The sequence below is a fragment of the Mytilus californianus genome, unplaced genomic scaffold (genome assembly GCF_021869535.1).
Source record: "Mytilus californianus isolate M0D057914Y unplaced genomic scaffold, xbMytCali1.0.p SCAF_3, whole genome shotgun sequence".
NCBI classification, from domain to species: Eukaryota; Metazoa; Mollusca; class Bivalvia; order Mytilida; family Mytilidae; genus Mytilus; species Mytilus californianus.
Window position 1 is genome coordinate 79,270,136 of NW_026262679.1, and position 16,186 is coordinate 79,286,321.

Genomic DNA, 16,186 nt, shown 5'->3' on the forward strand with positions numbered 1-16,186 from the left:
AATTTATCAAGAGTAATGTATTTCTCCTAGAAGAAATTTAAAGTTCCCATTGAATAAACTCCAAAGAGAACAATAGCTATTGTATTTATTAGATGGGACAAAAGAACTTGCAAAAGTTTAAATCGATAGGTAGCCTTCAGGTGAATCTGTGGAAAAGTATTATTTCTTTCGCAATAAAACCAAACGTGTGTACTACATTCACGGTCTCACAATCTGTCGATACTGTCAATATCTATATTTTGGCAGAGAAGAATGTCAATTTTTTCTCTGACTGTAAATGACGTCTTTACACTAAATCCATTGGAAGTTGGATGTGTACTGTTTGGCATTTAAGTCTTAGATACATAGTTTATTTTTAATAGTTGTAATTTGCTTTGAACTAGTTTTCTGTAACTGCGAGTACTCTCAGGTCTGTACTTTATGACTGTGTTAGGGTTTTTGTGCTTTTATCAATCTGATAAGTTAAGCCCTTTCAACTGATTTTTATAGTTTGTTCTTATGTTGTACTGTACCAGGTTAGGGGGATGATTTGGCGCCCGCAAACATGTTAACTCGCCACATTCTGTATGTGCATGTCCCTAGTCAGGAGCCTTTAATTCAGTGGTTGTCGTTTGTTGCTGTATATCATATTTGTTTTTCGTTTATTGCTTTGTACATAAATCAAGCCGTTAGTTTTTACGTTTGAATTGTTTGACATTTGTCATTTCGTGACCTTTTATAGCTTACTCTGTGGTATGGGTTTCGCTCATTGTTGAAAGTCGTCGGGTGACCTATAGTTGTTAATTTTTACTTTATACTGTCTTATTTCCATATTTATACATAAACATGCATCTCATTTACATTCCGGTTCATACTTTTTTGTCAATGATATTAGACATTATCAAATTGTTTGTCTATGGTGTGTTTTGCCATTTAGGTAACAATATGGTTACATACAGACTTTTCTGCATTATTATTATTATTATGGTATTATGGTAAAGTCTTATATATTCTTGTATTTCTATGGCTTCAAAAACAGTTGATCTCGCAAGAACAAAAAAACACCTTGTACAAACTACTTGTATTTATCACAGTAACTACCTATTCTATATATGTACCATCACGATTCGGTTTATTTTGCGCCTATAGTTAGACAATCATTTGTATTCGTTCTCATTTAAAGTATCGTACAATATGGATGTTGACGTGGATAACATTTTAACAACTTTGGGGCCATGGAAGAGGTACCAAATTCTCCAACTGTTTTATGTTGGTTTTATCCATATGTTTGGTGGATCTTATACAGTGCTTGTATATGTTTTCATAGGTGAGAGTCTCATTGTGCTTACAAAAAAAACAAATCCTACTTCAATTTTTAATACTAAATTTTCGGTTCTATAACTGCATAATTTATGACAAACTGAAAAAGAAATAATACACAATAACATTCTTAGACAACTTTGATTATAATAACTACAACATATTCATGTTAATGTAAACGTTAGAGTCATCCCTTCGGAAGATTGGTGTCGCCATCTTGAGATGGTTGGTCGTTATGGAATATCTGTGTCACCACGGATATGTTTACATTTTCGTAGTCATTCACCCATTCTCTTTTTCTCGATTTGGCATCACCGAGCTATTCATACAATGAACAACGCGACGGTTGTCACCTGTGGAGCAGGATACGCCTACCTTTCCGGGGCACCTGATATCATACCTTGTTTTTGATAGAAAATAGTAAACAAATGTTGTTTCGATTGTATTAAGGTAAGACTAGCACAGAAAAATAGAGAAATAATTGTAGTAAAAAGAAAACAAAATAACGGATTTTTTTTTTTTTTTTTTTGGGGGGGGGGGGAGAGAGGGACCAATAAATATGTCCTGTTTCCAAGTACAAGTACCTGTGCGCGTTCTTACTTCATTTTGATGCCAGGTCATGATGTCAATGTGGTCAACTTGCTCGCTATGTCCGTATCTGTAGTGATAAATCTATTTCTCTAATTCTTCGTCAATTTATCCCTTTCTGCACCCATTGTATAAAAAAATTTAATCAACGTGTGGTTCGTTTGATCTCAGTTCTTCATTGGTTAAAATCCGATTATGACGTCGAATTTTCTTGCTTTCCTCTGAATTTCCTATTGTGACGGCATGAAAAAAGGCGACCATGCCTGATAACGTCACATAGAAAGAACACATCTTTTTGCAGATCATTCGAAAAGAAGGAATAAATTTGCCTGCGTATTGTTTGAAAATCATTAGAGAAACAGATTCCACCACCAAATCTCGTGTAATACGATATTTATCCACTCTCGACAGTTAAATTTTAAATATTTAAAACGCTCGGCGAGCGTCGCGTTTTAAATTTGAAAATTTAACTGTCTCGAGTGGATAAATATCGTATCACACTCGATGCAGTGGTAGAATCTATGTGTCTCTGGTCCGTATCTGAAGTGATGAATCTATGTATCTCTGGTAAAAGAGAGGCGAAAGATACTAAAGGAATATTCAAACTCGTTAGTCAAGATAAACTCACAATGCCATCAAAAAACTATTAACGATCAAAAGACAAACAACTGTATAAAAAAACATAACATAGAAAACTAAAGACTGAGAAACACGAACCCCACCAAAAAGCGGGCCGGGGGATCTCAGGTGGATGGTTGTACGCCAACAAACATGTTTAACCCTGCAACATTATGTATGCGCCTGTCTAAAGTCAGGAGCATTTATTTCAATGGTTGTCGTGTGTTGCATTACTTGTAAATCATATTTGTTTTTTATTCATTGTGTTGTACACGAATCAGGCTGTTGGTTTTCTCGTTTGAATTGTTTCAAAATTTGACGTGTCGTCGCCTTTTATAGAATGCTGCCAGTATTGGATTTGCTAATTGTATGATTAACAATAGTTGCTAACATCTACGTCATATCGTCTCTGGTGATAGATATATCATTGGAAACCATACCACTCCTTTATATTTTTTACTAATAGGTAAAGATTTGCTTTTGAAAAACAGTGCCTGTCTCTACTAAATATCAGCAAACAGTTTAGCAAGCTATAAAATCAGGTTTAATCCACAATTTCCTACATAAGGAAATGCCTGTACCAAGTCAGGAATATGACAGTTGTTTTCCATTCGTTTGATGTGTTTGAGCTCTTTATTTTGCCATTTGTTAAGGGACTTTCCGTTTTGAATTTTCCTTGGAGTTCGGTATTTTTGTTATTTTATATTTTATACATGTTTTTAATTTAAACACTTAGTCTTTTTGCTGTCAAATTGATATAAAATTGAGAATGGAAATGGGGAACATGTCAAAGAGACAACAACCCGACCAAAGAGCAGACAACAGCCGAAGGCCACCAATGGGTCTTCAACGCAGCGAGAAAATCCCGCACCCGGAGGTGGTCATCAGCTGGCACCTAAATAAAATTGTGTACTAGTTCAGTGAAAATGGACGTCACCCTAAACTCCAAAACATATAAATGAACTAAAATTAAAAAACATACAAGACGAACAAAGGCCAGATGCTCCTGACTTGGGACAGACGTAAAAATGCGGCGGGGTTAAACATGTTTTGTGAGATCTCAACCCTCCCCCTATACCTCTAACCAATGTAGAATAAAGAAACACATAGCAATACGCACAGTAAAACTCAGTTTAAAAGAAGTCTGAGTCCGATGTCAGAATAGGTAACAAAAGAAACTAAGCAAAATGACAATGATACATAAATGAACAAAGGACTACTAGCAGTTACTGACATGCCAGCTCCAGACCTCAATTAAACTGATTGAAAGATTATGTCTTCATCATATGACAATCAAGTACAATCCCTCCCGTTAGGGGTTTAGTATCATACAATCACAAAATATATGAGAAGAACATAACCCGTCTCATGCCAACAACTGATTTTAGAATAAATGTGTTTATTTCCGATGCAAAGACCCTATGAGTGAATCGATATTAATACCAAAATATGCAATCCTTAATGACTTGACAACAGTATCGTAACTATATCCTTTCCAACTAAGTCTGTTTAAAGGTTTGGTAAGCTTCTGAGGTGAATGCCGACATTTTTGTGCTTTGTTAAGAATATTACCATAAAATATTGGATGTGAAATACCTGAACGTATAAGATGTCTGCATGTTGATTTATATATACGAATGATGTCCTTGTACCGATGATAAAATTTAGTAAATGTTTTGACCAGTTTGTGATATCGAAAACCCTGGTGTAATAATTTTTCAGTAATAAAGAGATTTCTTTCGTTGAAATCAAATACGTTGTTACATACACGAGCGAATCGAACAAGTTGAGATATATAAACACCATAAGATGGCGACAAGGGAACGTCACCATCTAAAAATGGATAATTAACAATAGGAAATGAAAAATCATCTCTTATATCATAAATTTTGGAATTAATTTTCCCGTTAAGGATAAATATATCAAGATCCAGGAAAGGGTTAGTATTAGCTTTATTTAAAGTCAGTTCGGCGGGATAAATCTCTTTAGTGAACATACTGAAGTCGTCATTATTGAGAGCCAATATATAATCTAAATATCTAAAAGTGTTATTAAATTTTTGAATCAGATGTTGTTTCGATGGGTCTTTGCTGATTTTAGTCATAAATTGTAACTCATAACAATACAGAAACAGATCCGCAATAAGTGGTACACAGTTAGTCCCCATGGGAATTCCGATAACCTGACGATATATGCTTTCGGGTTTTTTTTAAGTTAACTATTTAGTTTATATTTGAAATACACAGGATATCAACCTCCTCATCACTGTAGCAACCTGACACACAGTATTTATACGCATGGTATTCCAAGCTATGTAAATGAATCACAGGTCATAGTTCATTACGGACAATGTGACATCACGGTTTATTCCAATGGAACTAACATGACGTCAGAGAAATGGACATTGCCATGTGTAAATGGATATACTTACGAAAATACCGGCAAAACATTTGTTTCAGAGGTGAGATAGCAATTCTAGTTTGATTGATTTGAATAAATATCATTTGAGTTACATAGTTCCAAATATGTCTAGGTGTGCACATACAAATTATATGTAGCTCTGGATTTCTAGTTGCCGGCAACGATGACCTTCTTTGAGACCCTTTTTGATGTGTAATCCCAACATTTTAACTTCACATTTGATTGATTGAATGGTGCTTGTTTGAAATTGCATCCGCGCAAAAGAATGTACATAGATGGTGTATGAATATACTAAAACTTTGTTTTATTACTACCTGTAGCGTCTATGTATTATATGCATATTTTGGATGTGTACTGATTGATAATTTAGTCTTAGATGCATGATTTTTTATTAGTTGTCATTGGCTTTGAACTAGCTGTCAGTAGCTGCGAGTACTCTCAGATCTGTGCTAAGTGTCTTTTTGTTGTTGGGATGTACAAGTACCCTTCCACGTCCATTTTGTGTTTTTGTTAGATGTATTTCTATTTGTATCCATTTGATGAGTTAACCCTTTTTCAACTGATTTTTATCTATTGAGGAGAGTTGGCTCATTCACAATCATACCACATCTTCTTTTTATACCTACGTTTTAATATTGTATTTATATTGTGTCATAGATCAAACTTATTCGTTCAGTGTATGTTCACTTGTTTTCGTGTAAATGTCTTTTTGATCGAGTTAAGCCATTTCAATTGATATTTTATAGTGTCTCTTTTTATGTTGTAATGTTACACTACTGTCTCAGGTTAGGGTGAAGGTTGGCGCCTGTTAAAACTTTTAAACCCGCTGCATTGTTATGCACCTGTCCTAAGTCAGAAGTCTGTTGTTCAGTGGTTGTCGTTTGTTGGTGGGGTTCATAAGTTTTTTCTCGTTTCTCGTTTATTATATAGATTAGACCGTTGGTTTTCCTGTTTGAATTGTTTTACACTAGTCATTTTGAGGCCTTTTATAGCTTGCTGTTCGTTGTGAGCCAAGGCCCCGTGTTGAAGGTCGTACTTTGAACTGTTAACTTTTTATACATTGTGACTTGGATGGAGAGTTGTCTCATTGGCACTCATACCACATCTTATTATTTGTATATATGAATTCCCCATGCATGAAACCTCAACACTGTTTATCGTAGGATATTACGGGCGTAATTTCTTGAGATGGCGAATGGCATGTCAAAAGTGTCATAATTGATTGGTTTTTATGTACATTGCGATTTTTTAATTACAATATATGTTTATAAATTATATGAAATTGCTGGGATTTTTTCCGTTTTATTTCTATGAAAATTAGAGGGGGTCACTGGCTTTGTTATTATTGTCTTATGCATATAAGTTATGTATGAAGAACTACGATTTTGCCATCCACACGTTTTGATTGGTTGGTCCTTTTGGTGCTCTTTTTGCACTCTACGTATCAAGACTAACTTGTTTAAAAATAAATCCGGAAAAAATCGAATAAAACCCAATACAAATTTTATATCATTAAAACGGAAATCCAGTTCAGTTTGTCTTTAATAATGATACGCTAAGTTGTTTATTTTCAGTGGAATTTAGTTTGTACAAGTGCTGGTTTGGGTGAATTGACACAAACATTTCTAGCAGCCGGACAGTGTGTTGGAGCCATGCTTTTTGCGTCGATGGCAGATAGATTTGGCAGAAAACCAATTTTGTTGTCATCGCATTTAGGATTATTTATCATAAACACAGCTTCTTTTTTTGTTCCATCTTATACAATATTTGCAATTTCAAGACTTCTTCTCGGTGCTTTGCAACAGGTAACAAAAAGAACTATTACATTTGACTATCTTTGATTTATACTGTACATGTGTTTTAATAAAATGGTATGATAATATGATTGGTCAACATGTTCACACATGATTTTAAAGATAACGTTTCATATCTTAATAAAACGACAAATATTCTGAAACATATGAGTTGCATACAATTATGCAAAAACAAACGTTACCAAATTAAATTTATACGGAAGTACATTTAGGACCTACATATCTATACAATGGAACTTGTTTTTATGGATGAATTTTTAAACGATTTTTTTTTTGTTCGGTTTTAATTATCACGGATTTCTGAAATTTTAGATCGTAAAAAAATTCTGGAATTCGTTATTCCATATTTTTAATATGTGATACCGTATTTAATTTGTGAAATCGGATTCAAAGTTGAAATAACGAATTGAAATTCATAAACCCACATTTCATTTAGCCCTCACCACGTAGAAAGTTGTATTGCAAATAAAATGAACAACTTATTCTTAGATATGCATACGTATTGCAGCTCTAGCAACACGTTATCAATATGCATTCATGTTTTCATTCATTGTCCCATTTCATTTATTTCCTAGGGTGTTGCAATTGTTTTATCTACGATCCTTCTTGAAATGTTTCCAAAGGAATCACGTGGTACAATAGGAGCACTTTTGTCAATTTTTTGGACGATATCAGTGATGTCCATTACAGCATTTGGATACGGATTGCGTAATTATTCATGGAGATACATACAACTAGCGGCTGGTTTAATTTCTGTTCATAGTTTGTTTGGATACTGGTAAGGAAGTATAAACAACATTGTAAAAAAGTTGAAGATACCAAGGGGGGGCAATAAAAAAAACCATGAGTCGAAGATATACAGATAAAATCGTAGACAAAAAGGAGAAAGACGAACAAACAAACAACCGACCACAACATACTACAAAAAAAACAACGATTTAGCTACAATAACTCCAACAAAAGCTAGGGTGAATGTTAAGCAGAACGTGATCGAACATTGTCACCCGTCGTGTAAGATATCAAGTCACTTGCTTCTTCAACTTTAAATTTGCTATCACCGATATGAACTATCTTCAATCGCCCGCTTTGGTCTATATTTCACTGTATAAAAGGAAGTCGTTTTTCATATTTTACAAATTATTTGAGAATTCAAGTCGTAACATCTGTTGTTTTCAATTAACACTATGTAATGAATTCGAAGCTTTATTAAAAAAGACTATCAATACCCATTTCAATCTGTTGCAATGGTATTAGGTTTATATTTTGATTCATTTATAACACTAAGTAATTATATAAAGGCGGCGTGGAAATTAAGATCCAAATTATCAGTTAATATGTTTCACAAATGTTTGTGTGTGATAAGTTATCTCTGCATAATTTAATTGTAATCTGTATTCTGTCATATATGTATATACCTTGTTATTTTGCTAAAGGAATGTTTTGCTAATGCAATAAAAATATTCAATTTACAGGTTAATAGATGAATCCTTTCGTTGGTTAATAGCAAACAAGAAAACAGACGAAGCGATAAAGGTTGCAAAGAAAATAGCAAGGATTAATAAGATCAATGTCAATCAAGTCCTGTCCATCATCAGTTCCCAACAACCAATGCGCGAGTTAGCACTACCTAGGTCAGAGCCCATAGATGAGTTCGACGACGTACCGGAAAATGAACAGTCTGAAGAAATAGAAAGCGCAGACCTAATTGAAACTGCTGCTACTGATTCCATGCCATCAGTTGTACAACAGTATACTCTTCTGGATATTCTGAAAAGTAGCATTTTACTTAGGAACTCCATAATTCTTTGGTTTGCGTGGTGAGTCGAAGGTTAATAAACAAAACTTTAATAACCATGCAGCTAACATAATTTGTTTGAAATTTAACACACGAAATATTATTTATTCATATTATAAGGAAATTTTAACTTTAGAATCGCAAAAGCCTAATGAATAAAACTACCCTATCCTATTCGAGTTGTCCATGATACTTCTATTGAAAACAATTTTAAGGCAAGATTGAATTAAATTAAAGTTGTCTATTTAAGGTTGATAAATGTACCAAGACAGTTGGTTGTCTTTTTGTTTTTGTTTTAAACTATTTCACAACCTGTCTGTACACGAGCAATTGTTGTTTGGAGTTAACATTTAGATTCTACATTCATATTAAAAGAGAGGCGAAAGATACCAAAGGGACATTCAAACTCATAAGTGGAAAATAAACTGACAGCGCCATGGCTAAAAAAGAAAAGGATCAACAGACAAACAATAGTACACAAAGCACAACACAGAAAACTAAAGACTGAGCAACACGAACCCCACAAAAAACTGGGGGTGATCTCAGGTGCTCCAGAAGGGTAAGCAGATCCTGCTCCACATGTGGCACCCGTCGTGTTGCTCATGTTAGTACAAACCGGTAATGTAGTTAATGTAGTTACGACATTTGGAACATATCCGCTATCATAAAGCTTCGAATGTAATCAGAATAATAATGAAATTGTAGGAAAAAGGGGATGCATAAAAAATAACATTACCATTGACATACCAAACATGCTATTTTCATGCCGACGGTCGGTGGTTCTCTTCGGACACCCCGGCTTCCTCCACCATCAAAAACTGACCGTCTCGAAATAGCCAAGAGTGTTGAAAGTGGCGTTAAACACCAACAATCAATTATCGATCAATCAAACATGCTACCAGAAATAAATTATATAATTCAATATTAGTTTCAAGCGTAATGCAACCATTGCCTATTCATTATGTTTTCTATGGGTGTGTTGTTCCTTTTTGTAAGGTGTGTGAACAGTTTGACATATTATGGACTCTTTTTGACGTCATCTTCAATGGCTGGCAGCCGTTATCTGAACTATTTCATCAATGCAACAGTGGAGTTACCTTCCAACATTATGTTTTGGTTAATGGTAAACAGGTATTTATTGAAATGTTGTTCACTTTATGTTTTACTGACAGATTTGGAGAGGGTCTGGATGGTGCTTACAGAATAGAGAATAATGGACAAAAGGTGAAAAATAAAGGGCTAAAAAAATAAAGAATAGAAAAAACTAGGCTTTAGAAAATAAAGAATAGAGAATAATGGGGATCTAAAATATAAAGAAAAGAGAAAAATGAACTAAACAATTAAGGAATACAGAAATGAAGGGCTCCCCATCGAGACCCTCTTTTAAGAATATATTACATTGATCAATCACATGCAACATAAGCATTTTCAATTTTGTTTAATGAGTATGATCCGAAAAGCGCTACTCATACGAGTGATCTCCTTCTCAAGAAAGTCAGACGGTTGTAACTTGTACAATACTGGCAGTGATCCTTTCCGTTGCTTCGAAAACATATTATCGAAGCTGTAAAAATATCTTTCGATTGTAAATTGAAAGAATAGTATTTTAGGGTGTTATCTAGCACTTGAATATGAATGTGTTCTGATTGGGATATAAAATTGACCAAAGAGTACCTCAATGGCTATGTGAATCTTCTTCGGTCATAATCACACTATACGTATACATTTATGCACACTAGTTTATCTTTTTATTGTTCTGTGTAACATTCATTTTGAAATAAAATCTTGATACCTAAACTTTTTATTGAATGAAAACAAGTTAATGGTATCCAAAAAGTTAATTCTATTACAGAACCTCTAGAAAAACACTGGTTGTTTTCTTTCATGCATTAGCTGGCGTTTCACTTATTATTTCTGTAGCACTTCTTACTATAAAAGGTAAGTCCGTTTTACAATGAATAACAGAAAGATTTTAACATTTAATAGAAAGGAATATGAACTACCACCAATATTTAACAGTACAACAGACTGCACCAACCACCAACCACCAACACCGATTCCTCCGGGAAAAAAAGATGTACAACCAAAGACAAACAACAACGAACAACAAATGGTCCAGATACCCTGACTTGGTACAGGCACAAAATTTGGTGGGGGTTGAATCAGTTTTACGTGCTCAAATAACTTCACTCTTTGCCTATTGAGAACTTTGTCGTAATACACAAATATAACCCAAGGAAATCAAAGTCTGCACATTATTAGGAATGCAGTGTCAAAATGATCTCTCTACTACAGGAATCTATTTTAAAAGGCACAGTTTTTTTTTGTTATATTATACTTCCTCTCAAGAAACAAAGAAACTTTGAAAACAACACTCTTTATAGGTTTTGTTTAGTTTCATGTAAACATTTTAATTGAAATCGGCAGAATTTGTGAGAGACAAGTAAGTGAGCGTTAAGAAAACCAATGTACTGTCTTAGTTAGTATCACTTGTAGCCTTTTATATGTAAGAACGTTCATGTTTCCATTTTTCTGAAGTTTTTTCATAAAATAAAGTAAATGACAAACTTCTGTTCGTGTCTTTAAGGTAGATAGGGTGTCTTCCTCCATCTTGGATTTTGAAATACCAGAAAACAATCGGTCTAGATCTTTAATAAAAGGTGCAAATTTTGAGAGTAGTACGTAATTCATGTGTAAGAATTTTCATTTCAATATAGAAAATGACATATTTTATCATATTGATAGTTGTATTTTACAAAAAAAACAAATACGTTTGTTTAATTCTATTTTTTCCAACTTTGCCACACAAGGGGAGGCAACTCAAATGTAAGGGCAGATAATTCAGATTAAGTTACTTTTACAATAGAATGTGTTAGGAATTTACCTATTTTATTATGTAGCCAAAAAAAGGGTCCCGTGACCCCATTTTTTCTTTTTCTTATCTGAAAGCATACTATTAGAGCTATCTTCTCATATTTTATCTCAAAATTCTATGGTGTAGTTTTCATTTTATGACAGAAAATTGGGTTTTCCGTGCATAATCTATACAAAATCTGTCAATTTTGCAAAACCTGTAGCGTGAAAATAAGCCCGGTGACCCATTCTTTTTATTATTTTTTTTTAAAAACCATGATATAAACTACATTTTGGCAAATTATTAAAAAATTCTATGGATTATAATTTAGACACCCCATCTACCTTAAAGTAACGTTCTGTATGTTCGGAATTTGTTGAATTTTCTATAGGGACTTGGGGACAGGACAATTTTATTGTAGCACTCCTTTTTTTCCAAGATACGTTATTATTTTTTTTCTTTTAATTTCAATAATTTTTGTGTTTTTCTGTGATATATTAACATATATATGCTGGAATTAACATGTATTTACTATTTACTATTAATACCTAGCTTTCTATCCACAGTGGTCACTGTTATTATAACGGATTTTTGGAGAGAAAAATGGGGGAGGGCTAAAGAAATTGTCCTGTCCCCCAAGTTTGCTAATTATAGGTTTTGTCCAATGTAACGTAATACAAGTATCTTAATTTGATATTTGTAGGAATTAAATTAAATTATGAAGATTGTTTAAATAAGCTCCCAACACTCTTTAATTCAAAGACAAAAACAATTCTTATTTAATTCTCACCACATCGAGTAAAATAAACTTAGCTGTTACCTGAGTTAATAAAATCTTAAAGTAAGACCGGTTCTTGTTTTGAATTAGCTTAGTACAAATTTCAGTCGCGAGGTCTTGCTTCATCCATCAAAATGGTTTTTGAAGTTTGATTTAGCAGTAGCGTCAGCGGGTGAAATGATGAATACTAGTAATAGTATGTCAAACTAATTATCACTATAAAGACAACTTAAATAAATCATTTTAATCCAGCATCTACATTGCAGTCGATACCTCTGCTGGTGGACTATCAGTCCCCGAGGGTAACATCAGCTCAGTAGTCAATACTTCAGTACTGACATGATTTATAACAAAGTATATAAAATTGTCCGTTTATAAATTTTGAAATTATACAGAAACTAAGGTTTCAACTCCCTCAGGCAAAGTTGGCCTTAGATGGATTTGGCTATTCTTAGGTCCTTTTTAGTTTATAGCTCTTCAACGTTTTCGGTCCTTATACATAATTGGCTTTTAAATATTCGGCTTTGAGCGTTCCTGATGAAGGCAAATCCAGAAAAGCGCTTCGGACGCATGAAATTTATAACGTGTTGTTTTCATTTTTTTGTTTGCAGGCAAGGGTAGTCAAATTATGTTAGAACAGAACACCTTTGCAGGCAATCGTAGTCAAATTATGTTAGAACAGAACACATTTGCAGGCAAGGGTACTCAAATTATGTTAGAGCAGAAACGACCAACCTTGATTGAAGGCAATTTCAACCGATTTTGCCTGCTATGATGAAACTTAATATTATCAGTGTATGAAGCTATGTATATTTTATTGCAGATGATGGTGGTAAAGGCGCTGTAGTATCAACAGTGTTTGGCTTTTTAGGTAAACTTGCGATATCGTCTTCTTTCAACTCTGTTTGGCTGTACACTCCTGAACTGTATCCTACCAATTTAAGGTAAATTGATTGAATTTGGCATTGAAATGAGTTATATGCATTCACTAGGTAAAATTTGGTAATTTCGGTTATATAACTGTTCTTGCTTCTGTAATCTTTTTGCTCTCAACGCAAACAACGCACTCAAAGCCGCCAGTGCGAATACTGGTGACTCAAGTTATTACCATTCTAAATTACTGTTCGATATTGAGAATTTTCTCTGATAGCACTCTATAGCTGTTCATTATTATTAGAAACGGTTCTTGTTACTAGTACTACGTAATGAAATCAATATTAAATTATACCAGTAATATTGTTTTCTTCTAAATATAAGTCCAGGAGAGGGGTAGGCCAAAAAGAGTTCATGCAAAATAAAGAATTTCAATACATCTAAGGTGTCATCTCAAAATTGATAATAAAAAAACTTTCTTTTTTCTTCAAAATTCGCATTCCTGTTTTAAAAAATCATTTACAAACTGTAAATATACACTTTCTCATGGAATTGTTTCTTCTGTTATATATTGTAGATCGGCTGGCTTTGGGGTTTCGTCTACCATGGCAAGAGTTGGTGCGATGATTGCGCCTTTCTCTTCTTTGTTGGTGAGCAAAATAAATTTAGATCATACATTTTACATTGCATTTACGCATGACAAAGCATCATATTACTCAATATAAGTACAAATAACCCTCGGAGCAGGAGACAAAATACATTTCCGGTGCATCATAGTTCACTCCCAGTTTTTAAATGGGGTTACTCAATTTGTAGTTTTCTTTCAGCTGTAGGTTTTGTGGATCCTATTCAAACAATTAATGATATGATAGTCCTTGCTAAAATTAAAAAATGGCGACTTACTTGTTGTGTAACTGTTTAAAATGTCTATTTAGACAAATCGTCTGCTTCATTTGGGAATTCATTTTGTCTTTAAGCAGTTTTTACCTTTCGACATCTGCATCTATATATGGACTTTTGATTCTGTAAATCATTGTATTAAACACTTGTATTCAGGTCTTGATCTTGTAGCTTCACTTGTCTGTTATAAAGATTTTATTTTACAGTCTGTAGATATATATTTACAATTGTGATATCCTGTTGACCGTTGTAAAATAGGTCCGAGTAAATGTAAGGAATATTTCAATCAATAAAATGTACATACATACACGGAAATTGATGTCGTTTGTTTGGTTTTTTTTTTTTTGATAGAGTTTGGAAATCTGTTCACTCCTGTTATCAGTTATCACTTATAAATAATTAGAAATGTTAAAGTTATATTCTCGTATTTCATAATATTTGCCTCCAGAATATTTGAAGATTTTTATAGAGAAAACTAGACTAAGTGTTACATTCGGGTTCTAAGTAACTTATTTCTAACATCTATTTACTAATTTTATAGAAAAACATTAAAACAAAATCCTGGAACATTAACAATTTCGTTAAATATTAGAAAAAAATGTGACCAAAATTAGAACTGATTGCCAATTTATTTATAAGGAACATTAAAAAAGAGGCGGAAGATAACAAGAGAACATCCAAATCTTATAATTCGAAGAGAAACCGACAACGCTATGGCAAAAAACGATGAAAAGACAAAATAATTCTCTAAAACATTACATATATAGAAAAATGAAGACTGAGTTACACTAGGTATTCTAGAATGGTCAATAGATCTTGCTCCACATGTGACACCCGTCGTGTTACTCCTTCAAAAACGTTGCTTAGTTATATCAAGCGATATAACGGATTGGTAGTTAACTTTAATCTAACAGTAAGACATCACCAAATCCGTAAACCATCAGTCATGTAAATTTTCTAACCCTAAAAAGTTACCGAATGTGTTTCGAAAATAAAACACGTTTTTCATGACAGAGGATAGACAAGACTGATACCGGTAGAAACATTGAATACAGACATTGAAAAAACTTAAAAGGAACAATTTAAAGTTTTTCTCGGTAGTTTAGAAGGCACACAAAACTGTGATATTTGTCTTGGTTGATTTATCAATATCATTCTATCAATAAAATAAAAAATACAAAAAAATAGATAAAGTTTAGCGACATTTTTATCTTCTGTAGTAGTTTCCATTTCGTTTACTTTAGGCTGCTAGAATCATCTGGGGTCCCGGAGTAGTTTTTGGAGTATGCTGTTTTCTTGTTACCATTCTCGTTACGGTACTTCCTGAGACAGGACAGCGAGAACTTCCTCAAACGCTAGAGGAATTAGTTAACTGGAATAAAGAGCAATCTGGATGGAAATTTGGGAAACTAAGAAAAAGGAAAAAATTTGAGACGGCAAATACTTGAGATTTTTTTAATCTATGTTTTGTGCCAGAATACCAAAGACGCTTTCAAAGCATGCGTCTTTGAACATTCAACTGAAGTTATATGCATAAATGTAATTAATGACATTTGTATATATGTGATCATGTGAATCCTGCCATGGGAATCAATGACCACAATCGATGCGTGTATTATAAATCAATAAGAAATATAATTCACAAAATCCCAAAAACAAAACTTGTGGACTATAGATCAAAGATTCATGTAAGAAATAATCAAGTGTTGCATTTATATACCTCGAGCAAAGTATATTGGATACTCTTTATAAGCATGAATGTAAAATACAAGTGTGTATACGTGTGTGGGTTTTTTCCCCATTATTATACTCAGCAATATATATAGAGAACTCAGGATATTAATTTTATATTATTATCTATAACTGAATTGACAATCAGTCATGAATATGTATTCAGATTTTGTTTGCAGTACAATATTTTTTCTTGTATGTTTGGTGATGTAGAGTTGAAATATATTTTTCATGGTAGTTTTATCAATAACGCTGTTATCAAATGTATTATTATATACCAAAAAAATCTAAAGGTCAATACACGATTGAGATATTTCCAAAATATAGACAACATAGTCCTGCTTTTCTCAGACTGTTTCCAGCTGATTTTTAGAGTTTGTTCTTGTGTTGTACTGTTACACCAATGTCCCGAGGTTATGGAAGGATTGAGTACTCACAGTCTGACATGTTCAACTTCACCACATTCTGTATAAGCTTGTCCCAAGTCAGGACCCTGTAATTCAATTCTTGTCATT

General features: G+C 33.4%; 1 protein-coding gene across 1 annotated transcript; it reads left to right on the top strand.

Annotated features, from left to right (window-relative positions):
- Positions 1-1,173: 1,173 nt before the first annotated feature.
- LOC127733655 (solute carrier family 22 member 15-like) lies at positions 1,174-15,448 on the top strand. Its single transcript, XM_052242971.1, has 8 exons — positions 1,174-1,306; positions 8,245-8,557; positions 9,532-9,666; positions 10,388-10,473; positions 12,779-12,868; positions 12,991-13,111; positions 13,618-13,762; positions 15,185-15,448. The coding sequence occupies exons 1-8, from the start codon at positions 1,174-1,176 to the stop codon at positions 15,386-15,388; spliced, it is 1,227 nt and encodes a 408-aa protein (XP_052098931.1). The 3' UTR covers positions 15,389-15,448.
- The last annotated feature ends 738 nt before the right edge of the window (positions 15,449-16,186 follow it).